A 24,113-nucleotide genomic window follows, 5' to 3' on the forward strand; every position below is an offset into this window, starting at 1 on the left:
TGTGTATGGGTATAACAGTGACTGTAGTGGTACATGTTCAGCCTGCATGAAACAGCTGCTATATTTTTTATAAGGCCCCCATTCACTAAGCAACTTCTCCTATAGGAAAAAACCAGAGTGGTACAGCGCTGTGCTCAATATATTGTAAATTTATTAAAACAATTTCATGACAACAATATTAAAAAATATATTCAATGTGGCCAACATTGGGACAAACAAGACTAACAAACATAAATTTGAAAGCAAGCTTCCCTCAGATGAGCCCCTTGCAGGTGTTAATAGGGGTAATTAGTAGCAGCATAAAATTAGTTGCAGTTTCTAGAGGGTTAGTATTAGCATAAAGTTATAGGAATTTTTCCCTCTGTTAGTACCGGTAACTTTTGCAGAATAATCCTTAGAACAGTTCGTGAAAGTGCACTTTCAATGAGATATACTTAAGTGATCATCCGGATAAGCAGCAGGGAATTTGTTTGTAGTCTCCTGAACGGACCTCTCCGACCACCGATTATCGATTGATGGTGGTCCTATCTGAGACTGGTCCGCAGATAATGTCTGGTGCAGCTTCAATCCCAATCCTCTACGCGTTTCTCCGCCTTTAGCTCCGTCAGCGGCTTCCTCAGGAGGTAGATAATGAGTAGCTCCGTTATCGCCATTTTATAGCGGTTACTTCCGCTATCTAATTGACGCGCATGCGCCCATCGTTGCGGGTCGCGCCTCGTTTTCGGGTACGGCTCTCATTGGCGTTCTAACTATTGCGTGTCAGACCTCGATCTCATAGCGAGTCTAGCCCCGCTGTTTTTAATGAGTATACGTCTCTGCGTGTCAGGCCTCACTTTGGGGCTGATCTCCATATATTTTGTTTACACGCAACCATAGTTACTTAGGTCTGTACAAAACAGTGGTATGTATTTCTATGCATTTTTTTCCCCATTTAGATTGTAAGAGTCCAGCTTTTTGTATCCTGATATCTTACTGTCAGTGATATCTTTTTTTGGGGTGTCGATATTTATTATAACGGCTACTACTTATGCTTCCAGGGATATTCTTTAAAGAGACAGACAACATTTAACATATATATATACATAATTTACCAAAATCCATATATAGGCATAAAAAATCATACATAGACATATTATATTAAATTGAATATATATTTATATACAGAGCGAGATATGTTTCAATATATACATAGACCAATTGCTGGGACATAGCAAATAAATCTCTATGCAGCGCATACATGTATACGCTGCACGGCAATAAAATATATACTATCAAAATTCATTAAGTATTCATAGAACACATATATATATATGGAACAGAGAATAACAGTTCAGCCATATGTGATTGGACCAATTTTTATCAATAGTCTATTTTGGTTTAATGGGACATAAAAACATTGTGATCAAAATACATGGTTCAAGATCAATTTAATTTCACATATGTGTGTCAAAAATATCAACACATATACACACAGGGGATATGATTGCATATATGGACATCCATCTGATTTGTAATAAAGAAAATTATCATAATATGGGGAAATTTATCATGGACTCAATTTGTTTTTATATATACGTGTCATAGACACCAAAGGATATCGACATAGATACACAGAAAATATAATTATGTATACGGATATCTATCTTAGTCCATAGGTAAAGTAATAACATTCTCTTAAATTATTGGTTTCAATTGAATTATAACACCCATCCATATACCCCCCTCCCTCCCCCTCCCTTGGTCCCAATTTCCCTTCCCCACTCCTCCCTCCCCCCCCCCCTATCTACAAATAAAGACGGCAAGAATTCCACAAAAGAGATACATCTATATATTACTATAGGAGAAGTTACATTCAATTCTAACCAATTCACATTGAGCCTCCTGGGTGACAGGATTGCATGCAATACGTCGCAAGTGGCCCTTCTTTATTTGATGTATTGCATGCATTCCTCGCGGCCGGGAGGGGGTCAGACTCTCTGTGCCGATGCGCACGGGACCGCACATTGGATCAGACGTCAGACACGTTATTTGGCCCGATTTCTCATCCCGATCCGCCGAGTACCTTCATTTCTCAGCAAGACAGGTCATAAAGGAACTTATACTGCTTTCACAATGGGGGTTATTCTGATGGATTCGGTCCCCAGTGCGTTCGCATGGTGACGCAAGCAGCTAACATCAACGAATGTCAGCTGCCCGTCTGCTTCCCGCACACGGCGTTTGGAGATCAGAGACACCATAGAGACATCTCTGATTTGCGAGCGCTGGAGAAATCATTCCATGGTCACCGCCCATCGAATGATTTCTCCCTCGCTGCGAATGGATGATTATGCAAATCATCCATTCGCAGTCATGCGGGGATTCTCGGGGGGATTGCAGTGTGCGAGGGTGATGGGGGCGCCGGCACTGTGGGCGGCGTCTGGTGGACTCGCAAGGCTTGTGGGTCAACCAGAATAAGGTCCAATGTGTCATGGCACATGCTTTCTGCGGTATATACGTACAGTGAAGTGGCACTCACCTCTACATTGCCCTGTGCAGGTTTGTACACAGCCTGACTACACTCCTGCAATATGCTGCTGTACAGCTTCTGGAAATGGCCAATGTTTGGTTTGACAATATTCATCACCTTGGATTTATCTTCACCAACGATCATCCGGAAGTCACCTAATGACAAAAGTCACAGGACACTGACAAGTAATCCGACAACTGAAATATTCTGCGTGTTCAGGAGACAATCCGCACTGATCTCTTTCATGAAAATAAAAAAAGTAATTATAGTCCAAACTATTAATGTATATAATACACTTATATGGGGCAAAAATCCAGAGGAGCGATCTCAGAACAGATTTACTGTAGGTTTATTACAGAACAAAACAGTCAATATCAACACAATTTAAGGTGGGATGTGGTCGTTAATATCGGCACAAGAAAGGTCGACACTCTTTAGGTCGATAGGGACTGAAGGTCGACAATGCAGAAGGTTGACACAGGTTTTGTTTATTTTTCCCCCCACTGTGGTTCCAGAACATGGGGTAGCTCATGGCCTACCATCCACCAGGGCACGGAGGGAGAGTAGAATAGTTTGCTGTCCGTACCGAGGCATTGTGACCGAAGCATGGCGAGCGCAGCTAGGGACTGCCGTACACTTAGACAGTGTCCAGGACTAGACGTCTAGAGTTAGATGCCTAAAAAAACCTAAATAAAACAATATGAGTCGACCTTTCGCCAGTTGACCTAAGGGTCCTGTCGACCTAAGGAATGTCCACCTTTCTTGGGTCAACCTAATGACCCATACACGCATATGGTGACCTGAATCTTAAAAACCCCTATGGATAGGACGACATATGTGACACTGTAAATGTATCTTATAGTTCTGTTATCTATATAACTAGGCTTGGCTTCACTCATGTTATTGCTAAGCGGAACTAACAGTGTAAAGCGCCTTGTTTTCCATTATTGCTCCTCTCCCTGATGTCAGACCGCATGTGTTGTTGGTTAGGTACACTTTCTGTCACATGATCTAACCTCTAAATAGAGAGGTTAGATCACACGTCAGAAAGTGTACCTAACCAGCAACACATGCGAAATGCTAGTTATACAAATCAACTATGATTATTTAAAATGGATTTTCAATGTGCGGTCTGCCAGCTTCTATACATTCTAGAGGATTGGCTGTTAGGGCATGCTAAAACAGTGGCAGTGCATGCTGGGATATGTCATGTGACATCAGTTTGAGGGCTGAATGAGGGCTCACCGGAGTATGAGAGGCCAGCAATCTGCAGGTAGAGGTCTTCCTCAGAGAAGCTTTCAGGTAGCATAAGGAAAGAAGCGGTAACAGCGCTCTTCAGGTTGTTGGCCAGCGCTGTATGGAGCCGCTTGTTCTCTTTCTGCACAAGAATTTTCACCTGTAAGAGAGAGGTTCGTACAGAGTCAAGATATGTCAGTCAAACCTTGTAAAAGAATAGGCTGTCAAAACTGTAGGGAAGGGAAACGTCAAGATAGCTGACAATTATAAATGCTTTGGTGACCTCTGGTCATAGTCTATTACACCAGGAGAATAAGAAACAGACTCCTCAGGCTAACACATGTACAGCATCAGTTCCTTCTCTTCTGTAGCTGCTAATCTCAGGGTTGGTGCCTGGGGCAGATAGCAGGGAATACCAGGACTTTCAGAATAAATGAACAGTAGGGTATGAAATCAAAAACATAAAAATAAAAAAGGTCCACAGCATATGTAGTCATTGGTTTTCATTAATGTGCTGCCCTCTAGGGGAAAACAAGGAAATGACTTGTACATTTTTTTGGTCATGTTCTCATTCATTCAGTGGTAACACTGCTAAAAACTTTGGTGTGTAAAAAGCACTACAGCAGGATTTGGAACTCAGGCTTTGTATGCAGCCCGTCTCTACCCCTGTATTAATAACCAGGGGTAGTTCATTTTATGCATTTCTTATTTTCTTTTATTCTAAATAGAGAACTGTGGAGGGGGAAGTATATTGCTTTCATTTATTCAAACTCAATACAAAATTAAGCAACATACGTTAAAAAAAAAAAAAAATCAGACAATGCGATATATGTAAAATAAATAAACAAGCATACAGATACAATGAAATGCAAACGCTTACAAAAATACCCCACCTTGTGCGTTATCAAGGTTCTGCCCTGCAATTTTGAACAGTGAAACAGATGTGTTAAGCGTGATAAAGTGGAAGGTGATAGGTGATAAAGCACCAGCCAATCAACTGCTAATTGTCATTTTTTAAACTGGCTGGTGTGTAATCACCTTCCACCATATCACTTTACCATCTGCCCCATTGTTCCATAACTGCTCAGACCTGGGACAAGTCTACATCTCCACAGCGACACTGACCCAGTATATTCTCAGGACGGCACCGTTCACACCGCACATGGGTGCAGTCAACTTGGTGTGGTCCCATTCCCGCTAGAACACAAACCCCTCATTTATAGTGCTCCATGTCATGCTGGGGGCGAGCACAGCACTCTGGCAGCTGTAGCTTGCCCCCAGCCTACATCTCTGTGCACTGAAAGGATGCGGTATCCAATCACTTGGATATACGGTTTTAGATTAAGTCATATACTATTCTCTTATCATGAAGCTTTATCACTCTGTGCCTCAGACGCCATTAATTGGCAGACTATAACGCGCACAAGCATACCTAAGCGGTATGATCATATCAATGTGCACTCCATCTATCATTATTCCGGTTTGGTTGCTCGCATATGCGGAACGCAAAACAGGAAGTGCGTGGACTTATTATGCGTTCCACCGACCGGAAATTATGTACTTTCCGGACTTCCGGAATCGTAGTTACTCCTGGAAAAGAACTTTGGGTTTTAACCCCTTCCCGACAATTGACGTACATTTACGTCATGGTCGGGAAGTACTTCCCGACACATGGCGTAAATGTACGTCATGGCATTTAACTGTCACCGCGTCTATAGACGCGGTGACAGTTTCAACATGTCTGCTGTCCCTGACAGCAGACATGTCCGTGCATGCCCCGGGGGGGCTGCGATGCCGCCCCCCCGTCGGCGATTGCTGTGATTGGCTGTTCAGTGTGAACAGCCAATTACAGCGTTTTCTGTGTCACCGGCGAATAACGTTCGCCGGTGACACGCGATCGGAGGTGATTGGTGCTGTAAAGTACAGCACCAATCACCGCGGGGTGTAAGGGTGACACTGGTGTCACCCCACCTCACCCCGCCCGCCCCCAAAGGCCGTGATTGGTCCGTCGGACCGACGGACCAATCACAGCCATGGAGGGGGGTTTAAACTAACGGTGACTGCACTGCAGACGCCATTCCGGTCTGGAATTGCGTGCAGTGCGGTCACCGTGCCTAGCTGCCGCGATATACTGACCAGAACCTTGCAAAATACTTACCTGATCCTTGCAAATATCTTGACTGCTTCATCTGTGCTTGTAGTGTGCTGGATGCTTCCTGGATCCTGTTACTTGTGACTTCCTGTGAACTTGTGCTGCTGCAGTGTAATAGCGTTAGTTAGATAGAGAGAGATAGAGAGAGATAGTGTCAGAGAGTGCTGTATTTTGTGCTGCTGCAGTGTGATATAGTTATAGAGAGAGATAGAGAGAGATAGAGAGAGATAGAGAGAGATAGAGAGATATAGAGAGAGATAGAGAGGCCTAGTGACAGAGAGTGCTATATTTTGTGCTGCTGCAGTGTGATAGTTATAGATAGAGAGAGATAGAGAGAGATAGAGAGATAGAGATAGTGTCAGATTGTGCTATATATTTTTTATATAACTGACTGCTGCCCCCCCTTTTGTGCTGATCAGTATAAATTAACTGATCAGCAACTTTTTGGGGGCGCAGGGTATTTTTATATATATATATATATACCTGTCACTGCTGCTGCTGCAGTGTCATAGAGTGTTAGATAGTGAGAGATAGAGAGATAGAGAGAGATAGTGACAGAGAGTGATAGAGAGTGCTAAATTTTGTGTCTGCTGCCCCCGCCTTTTGTGCTGATCACTATATCTGAGGTGATCAGCAACTTTTTAGGGGTGCAGAGGTTTTTTTTTTTTATATATATATACCTGCCAGTTGCACTGTCAGTTGCACCTGCTGCCCCTCACTGGTAATCAGTGTCGCATCACTGATCACCTTTTTTTTTTTTTTGTGTGTGCTGTGGGGTCTTTTTTTAATTTTTTTTTTTACACACACTGTGATTTTGTGGGTGTCCTGTGGCCGCTGTGCGCTGATCAGTGACGTACATCACTGATCATCTTTTTCGGCACAGGGTTGATCTATTTTTTTTTTTTTTTTGGATCAAATTCCTGTTGCCTTTCAGCGCTGTTCAGTGACGGACGTTACTGACCAACATCTGTGCTCAATTTTTGGCGCAGGACCTTTTTTTTTTTTTTTTAACCCCTTCAATTTTTTTTTTAACCCCTTCAATTTTTTTTTTTTTTTAACCCCTCCATTTTTTTTTTTTTGTATAAAGTATTTTTTTTTTCTGCACACTACACACTACATACCCCCCGGGTTGAAATAAAGTTTGTACCCCCCCCTACACTATACACGTGTTGAAACATTTCACTACCAGTAACACAAAAATAAAAATGGCATCCCAAATGTCATCCCAAATGTCATCCCAGTCATCCAGAAGAATGTATTCAGCGGAGGAGGCATATGCCCTGCTTGCTTCTGACTCTGACACAGCCAGTGATGCAAGCGGGGAATTTGAAGGATTCGCCTTAAGCTCCTCTTCCTCCTCTGGTGATGAGGGACCCCCTCAAAGACGCCCCCGTAGAGCAGCTGAGACCCCCCCCCCAATAATTGATCTCGTATGGACCCCACCACCAGACAATTTTGAGCCCCAGGTTCCTGAGTTTTTGGCCATGCCAGTAATCCAATTTGATTCCACAGGTCTCAGAGAAATTGACTTTTTCAAATTATTTTTCTCTGATGATTTTATAAATTTAATGGTGGACCAAACTAATTTATATGCCCAGCAGTTTATTGCTCAAAACCCCACGTCATCATTTGCTAGGTGGACCCCTGTAGATGCAGTAGAGATGATGACGTTTTGGGGTCTGGTGTTTCATATGGGCATAGTAAAAAAGCCAGAAATTAGGCAATATTGGAGTACAGATGTTCTGTACAGCACCCCATTTTACCGTATGGCCATGCCCCGGGCTCGATTTGAGACGATCCTTAAATTTTTGCATTACAATGATAATGCACAGTGCCCACCCAGAGATGATCCCACCTTTGACCGGCTATTCAAAGTCAGGCCGGTCATTGATCATTTCAGTGCCAAATTTGAAGACATGTACATCCCAGATAAATTCATTTGCATAGACGAGTCCCTTATGCATTTTAAAGGAAGGGTTAAATTCCGCCAGTACCTTCCCAGTAAGAGGGCAAGGTATGGCATAAAAATGTATAAGTTGTGTGAAAGCACCTCAGGGTACACCCACAGGTTTAGGGTATATGAAGGGAAGGATTCAAGAATTGAACCGCCAGAATGCCCCCCCTCCCTCGTAGGTGTTAGTGGAAAAATTGTCTGGGATTTAGTGCACCCCTTCCTGGATAAAGGTTATCACCTCTATGTGGATAACTTTTACACCAGCATCCCCCTGTTTAAGGCCCTTGGTTCAAGAGGTACAGCAGCTTGCGGTACTGTGCGCAAGAACCAAAGAGGCCTCCCAAAAACGCACATTGCCCAAGTAATGAGAAGGGGTGAAAGCAGGGGAATATGCACCGAAAATATGTTGTTGGTCAAATATAAGGACAAGAGGGATGTCCTTATACTGACAACAATTCACGGAGACAGTACCACCTCCGTCCCTGTACGAGGTACCAGTACCCACACCTCAAAACCTAATTGTATCCTGGATTACAATAGGTACATGGGCGGAGTGGATCTTTCAGATCAGGTACTGAAGCCGTACAGTGCCCTGCGGAAAACAAAAATCTGGTACAAGAAGCTGGCCGTGTATATCATCCAGATGGCACTGTATAACGCTTACGTGCTATTCCGTTCTACCGGCCAGAGGGGGACATTTATGCACTTTCAAGAGGAAGTCATAAAGGGCCTAATATTTGGGAACCAGCAGGCTGAGGGCCCCAGTACTTCTAGTACTGGCCCCCGTATTGTACCAGGGCAGCATTTTCCTGATGAAATCCCCTCCACTGGAAAAAAGGGCAGGACACAAAAAAGGTGCAAAGTTTGCTATAAAAAGGGAATAAGAAAGCAAACTATTTTCCAGTGTGACACTTGCCCCGACAAACCCGGCCTATGTATAAAGGAGTGTTTTAAAATATACCACACATCTATGGATTATTAGGTTCATAATTTCACCGTGCTTCGGGGGTCTTGCTAATGCCACATACCACCCACCATTCATTCCACCATAATCTGAGCCGCAAAATCCAAAAATCACTCCTTCCCTTCTGAGTCCTGCCATGCACCCAACTGGTATTTTTTGGTCACATGTGAGGCATTGCCGTACTCGGGAGAAATTGGGGCACAGATTTTGGGGTGCTTTTTCTCCTTCATACCTTCTGAAAATGAAAAATTTTGAGCCAGAACTGCATTTTTGTGTAAAAAAAATGTAATTTTTCATTTTCACTGCCCACTTGTATCAAAATTGGTGAAACCCCTGGGGGTTTGAAATGTACACTATACCCCTAGATGAATTCCCTGAGGGGTGTAGTTTGCAAAATGGGGTCACTTGTGGGGGGGTTCCACTGTATTGGTGCTTTGGGGGTCTTGCTAATGCGACATAGCACCCACCATCATTCCACCAGAATTTGTGCTGCAAAATCCAAATATCACTCCTTCCCTTCTGAGTCCTGCAACTTTTTGGTCACACATGAGGCATTGCCGTACTCGGGAGAAATTGGGGCACAGATTTTGGGGTGCTTTGTCTCCTTCATTCCTTCTGAAATTGAAAAATTTTGAGCCAGAACTGCATTTTTGTGTAAAAAAATGTAATTTTTCATTTTCACTGCCCACTTGTATCAAAATTGGTGAAACCCCTGGGGGTTTGAAATGTACACTATACCCCTAGATGAATTCCCTGAGGGGTGTACTTTGCAAAATGGGGTGACTTGTGGGGGGGTTCCACTGTATTGGTGCAACATAGCACCCACCATTCATTCCACCAGAATCTGTGCTGCAAAATCCAAAAATCACTCCTTCCCTTCTGAGTCCTGCCATGCACCCAACTGGTTTTTTTTGGTCACATGTGAGGCATTGCCGTACTCGGGAGAAATTGGGGCACAGATTTTGGGGTGCTTTTTCTCCTTCATACCTTCTGAAAATGAAAAATTTCGAGCCAGAACTGCATTTTTGTGTAAAAAATGTAATTTTTCATTTTCACTGCCCACTTGTATCAAAATTGGTGAAACCCCTGGGGGTTTGAAATGTACACTATACCCCTAGATGAATTCCCTGAGGGGTGTAGTTTGCAAAATGGGGTCACTTGTGGGGGGGTTCCACTGTATTGGTGCTTGGGGGGTCTTGCTAATGCGACATAGCACCCACCAAAATTCCACCAGAATCTGAGCCGCAAAATCCAAAAATCACTCCTTCCGTTCTGAGTCCTGCCATGCACCCAACTGGTATTTTTTGGTCACATGTGAGGCATTGCCGTACTCGGGAGAAATTGGGGCACATATTTTGGGGTGCTTTTTCTCCTTCATACCTTCTGAAAATTAAAAATTTTGAGCCAGAACTGCATTTTTGTGTAAAAAAATTTAATTTTTCATTTTCACTGCCCACTTGTATCAAAATTGGTGAAACCCCTGGGGGTTTGAAATGTACACTATACCCCTAGATGAATTCCCTGAGGGGTGTACTTTGCAAAATGGGGTGACTTGTGGGGGGGTTCCACTGTATTGGTGCTTGGGGGGTCTTGCTAATGCGACATAGCACCCACCAAAATTCCACCAGAATCTGAGCTGCAAAATCCAAAAATCACTCCTTCCCTTCTGAGTCCTGCCATGCACCCAACTGGTATTTTTTGGTCACATGTGAGGCATTGCCGTACTCGGGAGAAATTGGGGCACATATTTTGGGGTGCTTTTTCTCCTTCATACCTTCTGAAAATGAAAAATTTTGAGCCAGAACTGCATTTTTGTGTAAAAAAATGTAATTTTTCATTTTCACTGCCCACTTGTATCAAAATTGGTGAAACCCCTGGGGGTTTGAAATGTACACTATACCCCTAGATGAATTCCCTGAGGGGTGTACTTTGCAAAATGGGGTGACTTGTGGGGGGGTTCCACTGTATTGGTGCAACATAGCACCCACCATTCATTCCACCAAAATCTGTGCTGCAAAATCCAAAAATCACTCCTTCCCTTCTGAGTCCTGCCATGCACCCAACTGGTATTTTTTGGTCACATGTGAGGCATTGCCGTACTCGGGAGAAATTGGGGCACATATTTTGGGGTGCTTTTTCTCCTTCATACCTTCTGAAAATGAAAAATTTTGAGCCAGAACTGCATTTTTGTGTAAAAAAATGTAATTTTTCATTTTCACTGCCCACTTGTATCAAAATTGGTGAAACCCCTGGGGGTTTGAAATGTACACTATACCCCTAGATGAATTCCCTGAGGGGTGTAGTTTGCAAAATGGGGTCACTTGTGGGGGGGTTCCACTGTATTGGTGCTTTGGGGGTCTTGCTAATGCGACATAGCACCCACCAAAATTCCACCAGAATCTGAGCTGCAAAATCCAAAAATCACTCCTTCCCTTCTGAGTCCTGCCATGCACCCAAATGGTGTTTTTTGGTCACATGTGAGGCATTGCCGTACTCGGGAGAAATTGGGGCACAGATTTTGGGGTGCTTTGTCTCCTTCATACCTTCTGAAAATGACAAATTTGGAGCCAGAACTGCATTTTTGTGTAAAAAAAATAATTTTTCATTTTCACTGCCCAGTTGTACCACAATTGGTGAAACCCCTGGGGGTTTGAAATGTACACTATACCCCTAGATGAATTCCCTGAGGGGTGTAGTTTGCAAAATGGGGTCACTTGTGGGGGGGTTCCTAACTTTTAGCATCTTATGGTGCCTAGAAACCTACATGGTGCCTAAAAAATAATCTCATAAAAAGGAGGCTCCAAAATCAAGTAGGTGCTCCTTCTATTATGAAGCCTGTGGTTTGGTCACCGTGCACACTAGGGCCACATATAGGATATTTATGAAAACAAAAGAATTGGGGGAATCAATTTTTAGTCACATTTCTCTAGTAAAATGTACTGTGTTCCTTAGAAAAATGTATTAAAATTGCAAATCTGCAAAAAAAAAGAAATTTTGAAATTTCACCTACACTTTGTTTTAATTCCTGTGAAACACCTAAAGGGTTAACAAACTTCCAAAATGCTGTTTTGAATACTGTGAGGGGTGCAGTTTTTGAAATGGCATCATTTATGGGGGTGTCTCACATACAAGTCCCTCAAAGTCACATCAGAACTGAACTGGTCCCTAAAAAAATCAGTGTTTGAAATTTTCTTGAAAATTTGAGAATTTGCTATTCATATTCATATTGATTCAAAATCACTGGGATAAGTAAAAGCAAAAAAAAGTTATCCCCACTTAAGTGAGACATGTCAGATTTGAAAAAAAGGGCTCTGTCAGGAACGCAAAAACTGGCTCTGTCAGGAAGGGGTTAACATACTTAATCTTTACCAATTATTTTTAATTTTACAGGTATTAAATAAGTCTGTCTCCATTCTATATAATGATTATTTATGATTTTGGTCAATATATGAGTTAATAAGTTCTTAATCACAGTGGTCAGGTGTGCGACCTTTTGCAATTGAACAGGGTACAGTATATAAACCTGTACAGTACAATGGACAACTTACCTTTGAAAAAGCTGCAGATAGCAGCGAAACGCGTAAGGTGTTTTTACACTGGACTTACACCCTCTCCAATCCTTACCCACATATCCTTGCCTGGAGACCCTCCACCATAAAGGATCAAGTGAAGTACCTGCAAGCAGGACGCTTTCTCCTATCATTTGGATACAATGTGTTCCTAACTTTGGAACAGAACCTTTCTTGGAGGAACACCACCTCCCCAAAAAAGCCCAGGATAAATACTAGTGGACGTGGACATATAATTTGACTTCCTTGACCTGCCTTTTTCCCCAATGGGTGGACTATACTCAGGCTCCTTTGTGAATTCGGCAAGTTGAGATAAGGGTGACTATTTATTTACCCAATTGTCTGTCTGGTCTTTTGATCATTTATTTTGTGTTTTGCTATTAATTTGTTTTAACTGTTCACATTATTAAATAATTATTTTTATTTATTCTATGCACACCTGACCACTTGTCCTTAAATTTCTATATTGGTGACCAGAGTGTAAATCTCAGCCACCATTTTTATTATTGTCAATATTGTTTCTGAATTCTAGCGCGGTCAACTTTTTCCTTTTTTGTTCTATCCATTGTATTGGGGTTGACTACCCCCTTTTGTTCTGACTGCTGCTGGGCCAAGCACGCTCACACTAAAGTGCCTTTACACGATATCTTGATATCTCCTTTTTTGGTAGCTTGCCCCCAGCCTCCATCTCTGTGCACTGAAAGGAAGCGGTATCCAACCACTTTTACCAGTGCTGCTGCTCAGTAGGGGGCAGAGAAGCAGCACTGACGATAGATTGTCCACCTTCTGTTGGATACTGCGTTGGGCTGTATGGGCTCTTCCAATGCTTTATATGGGTCCCGGATCAGATGACCCCAATTACCCATTTTAAGTCTGATCCTTCCCGGGTCCAACCCTGCAAGCTACACAGACCAGGGTTTTTGCTTTATTTTTGGACCCTTTGCCACTGAGCAAAAATCTGTATCGATGAAGGTTCATCTAAGTATTTAAAGGCAGTGGGAAAGGGGTATAAAACTAGTCTGTGACTAACAGAAAGGCAGTGGTCCTTAGTTAGGTGTGTAGGAAACTTGGGCCTGATTCTAATTCATTTGGTTCCCAATGTTTATGCCATGCGCATGCTTGCATTTGCAGAGCTTCTGTGTGGGCGCCTTCGGCAATTTGCATAGTGGCCATGGCACTTGCACAGGAAAGGGCGGGCAGAATGGAGGCGGGCAGGGGGCGTTTTCATGGGGACACCCAGCGCTTTCTGGACATATCCGCGCAAATGATGGGCGTACCCACAACGTCCCCATGCGAATGCAGGTGGGCAGCTGCAGGGGGCGGGCAGCTGATGTCACAGGATGAGTGAAAAAAGTGGGGCAGATGTATTAAGCCTGGTAAAGTGATGACATGGAAGGTGATAACGCACCAGCCAATCAGCTGTTTGGATGGTACTTGATCACCACTTTATCAGGCTTAATACATCTGCCCCAGCACTCTTGGCGACACATCTAAGTTATATTCAACTAGTAAATACTAAACACCAGTTAAAACTGAGAAATACACATAGGCCCTCATTCTGGTTGACTCGGTAAACTGCAAAGCACGCAGATTACTGAATCCCAGAGGGCCTGCCCCACAGGGCTGGAAAGCACAGGGCTGGATGGATGGCTATAGACAGACATATAAGAGAAGCAAGTATGGTAGAGATACATGTACATGGCATAAAGCTGGTAAACTATTACCCCACAATACATGGACTTATTATATAGATATATAACTAGATATAACCCGTTTTAAGTCCTTTCCCTAGTCCTGGATGAAGTGGTCACTGCACTGGACTTACTGGTTTGTGTAGGCGGCCAGCGACGTACAATGTTCTCCAATGGGTCAAATCTTCGATGAGAGTGTCAGTGCTTATAACGCCATACTTTATCACCTGGCCAGGGGACAGCTATGTTAGGTGAAGCAGAATGATACATACTGTACATAGACAGACAGACTTCCATATACAGGGTACCAACATGCAGCACGGCTCCAGTTACATCAAAAAATACTGGAAGACGACAGTTGGTGCACCATAATAAAACAGTGTCCATACCGATATTCAGATGTTATCAAAGAAGGTCATGACGGAAAAAAGTGACCTTTTATTAAACATTATTAATTATTAGCAGACAGGTGACCCCGCTGCATGCGGTATAAGAAACAGAATACAGTCGCTAGGTAGAAGCTATGAAGGTAGACCAATAAAGGTTGACAGGGCTTAGGTTAAAAACATTTTGATTGTCAATGTTACCTTTGTCGACTTAATGCTTGTTTACACCTATTACATGGACTTAGGTCAGCCTTGAAAAAGCCGACACAGGCGAAATGCGCATCGGCAGCTCGCTCTGTTGTAACCGTTACTAATTGGTTGAAATGTATTGAAATATAATGATGTATCTGTAACTTTGTTTCTAATACGCAACGTGTATCAAGCGCTTACCGCAGCGTGTGTCCTAGTCGGGATAGCGGGGTGCACTTGAGACGCTGCAGTACAGGCAGAGCTCAGTGACCCGATCCCAGACAGCGTGGGCTGTGAGCCGCTCACTTTACTGAGAGCGCTCCGGCGCGTATATATCTCAGAAGTGACTTGTAACACATCTTTCACACTGTAGAAGTTTATTAATGGCGGGCGCATATACAAGTTTTAAATTACTCGCTCAGTAATTGGTAACACTAACCGTCAAATAAAGTGGCACCGATTCATGTTGAATAACCTACATGTATTGCTAATACTTAGCGGGCAGCTAGAAACACATAGCAGCATGCAATAGTAATAATTTCAGAATATAATTAATATAGAAATCATCTCCCGCAGAACGGGCACAAATTGACCAATCTGCAGGAATATACCTGAAATGATAAATTGCATGTGCGATGAATTGCAACACAGACTGTACAGATTGGGCAATCTGATCTGATCAATCTGCAGGAATATGTCTGAATATTATGTGCATTTATAATTAGTTGCAAAACACACAGTACAGATCAGACAATTTGCTCTTACCAGCCTGCGCGAACAGATCTGAATAATATTTGCATGAACTATTAGCTGCTAAATATACAGTATAAACTGGGCAATTTGCTATAAGCCTACTGCTGATTACCAAACATTTGAAATAACTGTGAGCGCTCAAAAATAAAAAATGTGGCTCTAACATATACTTGATAACGCGATATTATATGAGCATTATAATAATAAATGTGCAAGGTATATCTCACCTAATACCTGTCAGATATAGGCACAGGGAGACACGGAATAAATAGCACAGCTACTCACTATATCCATATTAAAAGTGAATTAATGCTCTTATTTATATGTATATGACTCTAGATGTGACTGATAGGACTTGAAGATAGAAGTGGTTTACTAGGCCATACGGCAGGTCACCACCCATTTTCCTATCTGATATTCACAGAGCCCATGAGTATTCTAGAATACAACATATACATGTTAACAGTCCAAATAACTCCCTGAGAAGGAGGGATAAATACTAAATCTCGTTATACACATGTTATTTGAGCCCATTTGAGTGCCAAGGTACCGCATACGTGTGATCAAAACAACACATTTACGTACTACACAGTAACAACGTGATTATTCACTCAGCAATATAGCATATACTTTATTGTGATAGCAGTACAGTTAATGTGTTATCTTCAGTGAATATAGACTCCACACAAACGAGGAGATTACTCCATATAAAACGACATTAGTTACAAATTTGGGAATAAAACCCATGTACTGATTACATTTCAGCCAATAGAATGCACCATACTTACCTGAAACAGTAACAGGAACCGTCTCATCAATACTTTATACTAACGGACAACAGAGACTAATTTTAAATTTTTCTACTAATTTCTTTTTCTCTATATCTATCATCTTATTTTAAAAAAAAAATTCGCCACTATTATCCCTGATACAGGGAAATACATTATCGGGTCAAGCATTATTTGATAAATAATAAAATTTGAGATCACTAATAATAAATAATGATGACCTGTAAGTGATACTTACCACTATAATTTCCTTGTACTACTTAATAAAGATATATTTGAATTTTAGTCAAGTTTGACATTTCTGTGAATAAGGAGTGCATCACATTTAAACTGATTTGCTTTTTTCTTTACATAAGTACCTATTACATGTGTTGACACTATGACTCATGCCCATAAGAGATCTGGTGGTACTGTGTGTGTATGATGGGGGGGGGGGGCTGCGGTAGTGGCTCAGCTAGGAAGAGTCACTGTTCATAAAGAAATGAGTGTACTGCAGTAGAGAATGAACAGAACTGGAAAAGGAGATAAACTGTAGCTAGTTCGCTATTGAACAGACTAGAACCGGTAGGGCCTGAAACAGGAGTTAGATTTGTACTGACTTATGCTAGCTTGCGCTGGTCTGGACTGGAACAGGAAGCGGCTGGAGTATGCAGCGCTGATAATACTGACAGATAGTAAAGGCAGCTGGACCTGTGATTCACTGAAAAGGGGACAGAGCTTCTGGGAACAGGAGTCTGGAGCCTAGATATACAGTAGTTCAGTGGTTCTCAAACTGTGGGTCCTGACCTTCTCAGCATGGGGTCGCGACTCCGTGTTGCTGACCATCAGGCTGATGACTTTTCTAATCTCAGTCAGTGACTCAGGGGTGAATTTATGAAGCTTGGAGAAGTGTTATCTATCCCCATAAAGAACGTTATGAGCAAGGTGATAATGGTTCAGCCAATCAGCTCTTACCTGTCAATTTACATATTGTAGCTGATTGGCTGAACCATTATCACCTTGCTCATAACGTTCTTTATGGGGATAGATAACACTTCTCCAAGCTTCATAAATTCACCCCTCAAGGAGTCTGAAAAATCTGTTGAATTGTCTGTTCTTTAAGGTGCCCACACACTAGAACGATTTTTTGGCCGATTGTCTGATTTTCGATAAATCGGCCGATATATCGTACGATATTTACCAATAATCGGTCGAAAATCGGCCGATATCGGTCCGATGCGCGCTCCCGTGGATCTTTAGCTGAATCTTCTGATCTTACGTGATGCACAAAAGATCAGAAGATCCATAGGAACGCACACGGGATCTTATGAAAAATCTTTGGTAAAGATGTGCGCTTGCCTGAAATCTTTGGTCCAGGGCGGACCAAAGATTTGAAGGCTAATTTATGCGCACATCTTAAGATCGCAGATCTTTCTAGTGAGTGGGCACCCTTAGACTCCTCACATCACTTTGTGCTTCCACAATGCTGCCATGTATGTGCTGTCTGCTGACTACACATGTGATGTGATGACCTTCTGCAGTAACTTGCTGGGGTCCTGTCATTATTTTTATTGTCTGATGGGGTCCCAGAGCAAAATAGTTAAATAGCAGCACATGGAGAATGTCAGCTGACTGGACTGTAGCCCACGATTGGAAGAGCGGAGGTCAGCTGATTATCGATACATGGAGTCACCCTGCAGACAGAGGTAGTGGAAAAGTCCTTGAGACTGCAGGAATTATTACATTGTCACAACAACCGCATTGGGGTCCCTGGCGAGTGTGAATGCTTACCAGATCCAGCCACTCTGAGGATATGTTTGTGCGCGATGTTGCCAGCCTTACTCTATATACTACAATAATCTCTTAAAGAACTAAAGACAATAACCTAAGTGAGTTCTAATACATAGATCCAGCATTTTTTTTTATGTGCATAAAGATCTACAAGCATTAGGACGAGTTATTAGGTCAACCACTGTAGGTCAACATACACTAGATCGACACATGATATAGGTCGACATGGAAAAGATCAACATGAAAAAGGCCGACATGAGTATTTCAGGTTATTTTTTTGGGAAAAAAAAGGTGTTTTTCCTACTTTACTATCCAAGTGGGCATAAAGTGAAAATATAATAGCATAGCGAGGCACCATGCCCGAAGCATGGCGAGCGAAGCAAGCGGTATACTTATACAGTGTCCATGTTCACTTAAGTCGACATGGACACCCAAAAAACATGAAAAACTCATGTTGACCTATTGACTGATGACCTATAATGGTCGACCCTATGACCCATACCCTACCTAAGCAGGTGATGTATTTATGTGCATTGAGTCCCTGGCTCCTGGGACAAGTGCTGCCTTCCATATACACTAACAGGTGTTTTTACACTATAGAATTTACAAGTAATATAATACACTGTATGGTCACTTACCTTGCCATCGCAGGGAACCAGCGTGTTATAATAAACCCCAGCGCCGTACTTATTCTGCACATTACTAATTTGTTTTGGACCCAGGTATTTCATGAAAGCGTAATGACTCCGGTTCTGCATCAGATTCATGGTATGCCATGTGACTGGGTCATCAACTGCAAACACAAAGTCCAGCATGTTGTTCTATAGGAAAGAGGACACACACACTAAGAACACAATAACATTAACACAAGCTGGTTCCATACAAAAAAACATAACACAACATGGATAATAGGGGTCTATGTACTAAGCCTTGGAGATAAATAAGGTACCAGCCAACCAGCTCCTGTCATTTTTCAAACACAGCCTGTAACATGATAGTCAGGAGCTGATTGGCTGGTACTTTGGGGGTAATTCTAATTCACTCGGAAAGGCACAATCACTCTCTAATGGACAAAACCATATGCACTGCAGGTGGGGCAGATGTAACATTTGCAGAGAGAGTTAGATTTGGTTGGGGTGTGTTGAAACTGAAATCTAAATTGCAGTGTAAAAATAACAGACAGTATTTACCCTGCACAGAAACAAAATAACTCGCACAAATCTAACTCTCTCTGCACATGTTACATCTGCCCCACCTGCAGTTCACACGGTTTTGCGCATTTTGAGAACTGGAGATCCATAGTTTGGACATGCCTTGCTTAGAACTTTTAGAACAAGGTTTCTTATGGGGCCTACACACGGGGCGATTTCGGGGAATTTTCTAAACGATCTCACTAGAGCATCGTTCCACGTGTAGGGGCCATAGCGATGCGGCCCCGCGAGTCACTATTGCCTGGCAATTAAGATCCAGCATGCTGGATAAATGAATTGCCTGTCAGGGGCCAGTGTTCTCACTGGAGAATACTGGCCCTGACACATCGCTGTGTGATCTACATTGCGCAGATTGCTCAGCAACATCTCCCCATGTGTACGCTCATTCAGAGCAAGTGGCTGGGGAACTGAATGTGTACGGTTCTCCTTACAGCGGAAAAACTGGTATACTATCATAAATATCAACATCCAATCGTCTAGAAATATAGTTAGAAAACAAGTGACAGAATAACCTGTATATTACAGAGAGTATTTTAACAAATGCCTCTGAGAATTGATGCACAGAGTAATACAGGTTTGTGATGCAGATCTATCTGCGGTAGTGTACAGTGGTTCTAGTCTGGGTTACAGTAACCAGAACTACTGGAGACCTCCCATTACAGATAATCAGTAACATCCATGTGCTGGAGTTAACCCCATCATCCCATCTTACTTTAGCTCTCGCCTGGGGAGCGCTGGACTGTTTGAACACGCCAGATCCATAGGCAAAGGCAAGGCTGATATCCTCTGGGAAATAGGTCAGGATACGGCGCAACTGGTACCCTGTGCCCTGGAGGGCTGGTAGAGCCATAATGTGTGACACACAATGCACACAACACTAACCTCAAACTCCACACACTGGGCAAGTGCTCTCACATGCTAACAGCACATCACATGGAATTAATGCATACACAATAACATACAGCCTGCCAGTAAAGCATAGGACTCTTTAACACAATGTAAACAGATAAAGCCCTGCACACAGCACCACACACTTTCTACTCGGGGACACACACAGCACGCACAAACATATTACTCAGAGGCACACTGCACTACAGATCACACACACTTCCTACTGAGGGGCACACTGCACTACAGATCAACCACACACTTCCTACCGAGGGGCACACTGCACTACAGATCAACCAAACACTTCCTGCTGAGGGGCACACTGCACGTGCAGATCGCGCACACAGCTGAGGACACAGGACCAGGCAGGCACACAGTCTCAGTCAGTCCAGGTCAGGACACGTCACATACACACATGCATCTCACTTCCGGGTTCTGTGGAACGCACACATTGATAGGTCACATATATCTGCTCTTTCTATAGGCTGTTGTCTGCTCTGGTTTGATTTGCCAGATAAAGCCAGCATGCAGTAAAGTGCTGCTTGAGTCTGAGTGACTGACAGAGAAGAGGAGACAATAACAGGTGTGGAAACAGAATGATTACTGTCATGCAGCTATGCACATGCAAGTACTCTATTTACTTTAAGGCACTGTAGGGAAAGCAGATTACAAATGCTTTGTCATGTTACAGGCAGCTGATTGGTTGATACTTTATCTTTCTCCACTTTATCTCTCTAGCTTTGCTAGATCTCAACCTATATACTGTGTATCACACACCTGGCATTGGATATAGCAGTGGTAGCCAACCCTAGCGCTCGAGAGCTACCAACAGTTCACATTTTCCAGACAACCTAGCTGCTGCACTCATTAGTCACTGACACATTTTAAAAGATACACAGATGGAGCTAATGAGCTCACTTGTGATTCTGTGAGGAGACCTGCAAAACATGCACTGTTGGTAGCTCTCGAGGACTAGGGTTGGCTACCCCTACAAATTAAATCCTTCCCAAACTTCAAATCTACATGCCATGTCTTTCTGTGCCAATCTCTACTCCTCTTTTCTTGTGCCTCTCATTTCTGTCCCCCTCTACCGCCTGTATCTTTAACCCTCCTTTGACTTATCTCTGTTTACCCCTTATATCCTAACTCTGAGATACCTCCCAATGGCATACTTGCCTACCTGACCCTCTCCATGCTGGAGAAAATGCTCTGTTTCTGGACTTCCCTGGTAATGTATGATTGCCATCACCTGTGGGGAGCTAGGTAAAGGTGTTTCCCCACAGGTGATGGAATCATACATTACCAGGGAAGCACAGAAACAGAGCATTTTCTCCCGCATGGAGAGGGTCAGGTAGACAAGTATGCCCAACTGTCCCGATTGTCATGGGGCATTACCATTCTGTACCGGAGCCGGCAGTGTCCCACAGTGAGGGGGAGTCAGTTGGAAACCCCCCCTGTTAGTAATGCTCTGCTGAGCAGAGAAGCAGTGAATAGACGCATGCTCACAGCGTCTATTCGGGGAGACAGATTTTAAGGTCGACTCTATTAAGGTTGACCACTGAAGGTAGACTGGCCTTAGGTTGACACAGACAGAAGGTCGACATGCCTAAGGTTGACAGGGTCAAAGGTTGTCACAAGCATTAGGTCGACATTGGTTGAAGTCAAAAGGTTGACATGGGTTTTTCACGTTTGTTTTGAACCGACATGTGCTGACAGGCGGTATTTCATGCCCTACCATCCGTGACTAGATCATTCACGTCCAAACTATGGCCCTCCAGCTGTTGTGAAACTACAAGTCCCATCATGCCTTGCCACAGATTTGCTATTAGGGAATGCTAAACCTATGGCAAGGCATGCTGGGATGTGTAGTTTCACAACAGCTGGAGGGCCATAGTTTGGACATGCCTGCACTAGGGCGTGAAGGGAGAATATAATAGTGTGCCAAGCGTAGCCAGGTACTGTGCCCGTAGCATGGCGACCTAATGACTGTGTCGACATTGTCTGTGTCGACCTTCAGTGGTCGACCCAATGTATGTTGACCCAATGACCCATACCCCAGCTGACAGAGCGCTGGCCATGCCCTCACAGCAGCAAAAATAGAGCATGGCCTTGTAACCACACCACTTGACTGTGAGGCCATGCCTCCAAATTTCCAGCTTTGCAGTTATATAAAGTTGGAATGTATGTATTACCGCGGGATATTGCAGGGGCAGGCTTTGACAACCTGGGTCACGGCTGTGGCCCTTATTCTGATTGACGCGGACTTTACCGCATACTTTCGGATCGCGTGTTTTCGGCGTCTGCGCATGCGTGGAGAACGCAACGCGCATGTGCCACGCCTTGACTCCGTACCAGTTCGGCCAAATCCCGTCCAAAACTGTTCCCCGCAATCAGTCGGGAAATATGGGCGTATTATGGGCGTCATGCGGAATGACACATGGGCGTAGTTTCAAAGTGGGCAAAACGGGGCGGAAACATGGGCGGATACGGGGGAGTACACTTATGTTGGGGGGCGTACATTCGGATAGCACTCCGAATGCACGCGATCAAAAAGGGCAGAAATGTGCGGTGTCCACAAGTGTACTATTGCTTAGCGGACACCACTCGTTCATGCGGTAGGCGAACGTACGCCTAATGACTACAAGCATTAACACCTGAACCCAATAGAATCGACTCCTTTACTCATTACTCACTAATAGGACGCTTGTCAGTGCTTTAATTGAAACCATTGCACTTCAATTGCTGTAAGGGTTAATGTGTGCAATGCATGTGTTAGGCATGCTTGTAAGGATATATTGGCATCTAATTGATTCCAATTCCAAATAAGAAGTTTTTTATGAGGATAGGTATTTGAATAAGTGGGTCATGTGATGTCTTGCAGAAGATACATAATAGTGGGTTGTTTGGCGTAAATACTCCGCTTACGTGCGGTAGCACCGCTTGGCTCCCGTTTGGATGCGGTATTCCCGAGCATACTCTGTAATACTCTGTAATACCGTGCAGAATCGGAGTGTTTCTCCCGCACACGCATGGTTTGTATGTCGTCTGTAAACACGCCCTGTTCTTAAAGAGTGAGTCCGTCCGAATGCGGAGGACACGTGGGCGTTTCTACGGACGATGGCCGCATGCGGCAAAACACCGTAGCGTGCGGACCGCTCCGTAAGAATGCGGGAATATCCGCACCGATCAGAATAAGGGCCTTAGTGTGAACGTGAAGAACCTCATCTTCCTGGGTCTATTGACGCAGGAATTAGACCTTGGACTTTTGCAGGGTTATTCCCAGGTCCAACACGGTTCAAACGGTTACAGCTCAAGGTGAAAGTACATTGCAGAAGCCGTCATTTTGACTAGTCCTTAATAAATCCGGCTTCTTTCACAGTCTGTAATGGAATCACCATTCATGAGGCATGTCACTATGGCCCTTATTCTGATTGAGTCGGATAGCTGCGTGTTCGGCCGGACGATGTATTGTGTCTGCGCATGTGTGAATGCTGCACACGTCCGAGTACGGCATGAATTCCATACAGAAAACGATCGGTCGGAGCAATCCGAGCAGGGGTGGAGCGGGGCGTGAAGGGCTGTTTGGGCTCATTACCATATGCATACGCCCTGCGTTTCATTGACGTTCCCATGAAAATGCTGGGCGTACATATGGTAATTTGGCCGTGACGCACGTGTGGGGGGCGGACAGCTGACATAGCCGGATGTCCGAGTGGTCTGGAGCACTTGGAGCTGTCTGACCACTCGGTCCATCATTCGATGGTCAGCGACTATCGGAGGATGGGGGAGGTTCCCACAGATGGAGGAGGTGTTCACATGAAACATCCACTCGCGGTCCGTTCGCTCAGTGTCTTAACGCATTCGGACGCTGTGAGCGATCCATACGGAATATGGCTTCTAGACTATACTTTAGTTCTTGCAATTTATTGCAGAATGGAGACATCCTTAGGAAACACATTTACATACATTTGGTAAGAGTATGATTTGTGTAACCTGAGCAAATTTTTTAACCGCTTCACTGGTGTTTTTTTTTTTTTTTAAGGAGCGCTCCCCACA

At 43.6% G+C, this 24,113-nt stretch overlaps 1 protein-coding gene across 3 annotated transcripts in view; it reads right to left on the reverse strand.

Annotated features, from left to right (window-relative positions):
* Positions 1 to 20,493, reverse strand: part of TAMM41 (TAM41 mitochondrial translocator assembly and maintenance homolog) — a 38,968-nt gene extending 18,475 nt beyond the window's left edge. Inside the window, exons 1-5 of one of the 3 annotated variants that reach the window (XM_083156160.1) lie at positions 20,327 to 20,491; positions 18,597 to 18,779; positions 14,207 to 14,299; positions 3,752 to 3,902; positions 2,516 to 2,661 (exon numbers count right to left, since the gene is read on the reverse strand). In XM_083156160.1, coding sequence (XP_083012286.1) covers positions 2,516 to 2,661; positions 3,752 to 3,902; positions 14,207 to 14,299; positions 18,597 to 18,773 — 567 coding nt within the window. In that variant the 5' untranslated portion in view covers positions 18,774 to 18,779; positions 20,327 to 20,491. Of the gene's footprint in view, positions 1 to 2,515; positions 2,662 to 3,751; positions 3,903 to 14,206; positions 14,300 to 18,596; positions 18,780 to 19,881 lie in introns of all 3 variants that reach the window. The other 2 variants (XM_083156158.1, XM_083156159.1) reach the window with 2 other exon arrangements.
* Positions 20,494 to 24,113: the final 3,620 nt, after the last annotated feature.

Source organism: Crinia signifera, chromosome 8 (genome assembly GCF_055691185.1).
Source record: "Crinia signifera chromosome 8, ASM5569118v1, whole genome shotgun sequence".
Taxonomy (NCBI): Eukaryota; Metazoa; Chordata; class Amphibia; order Anura; family Myobatrachidae; genus Crinia; species Crinia signifera.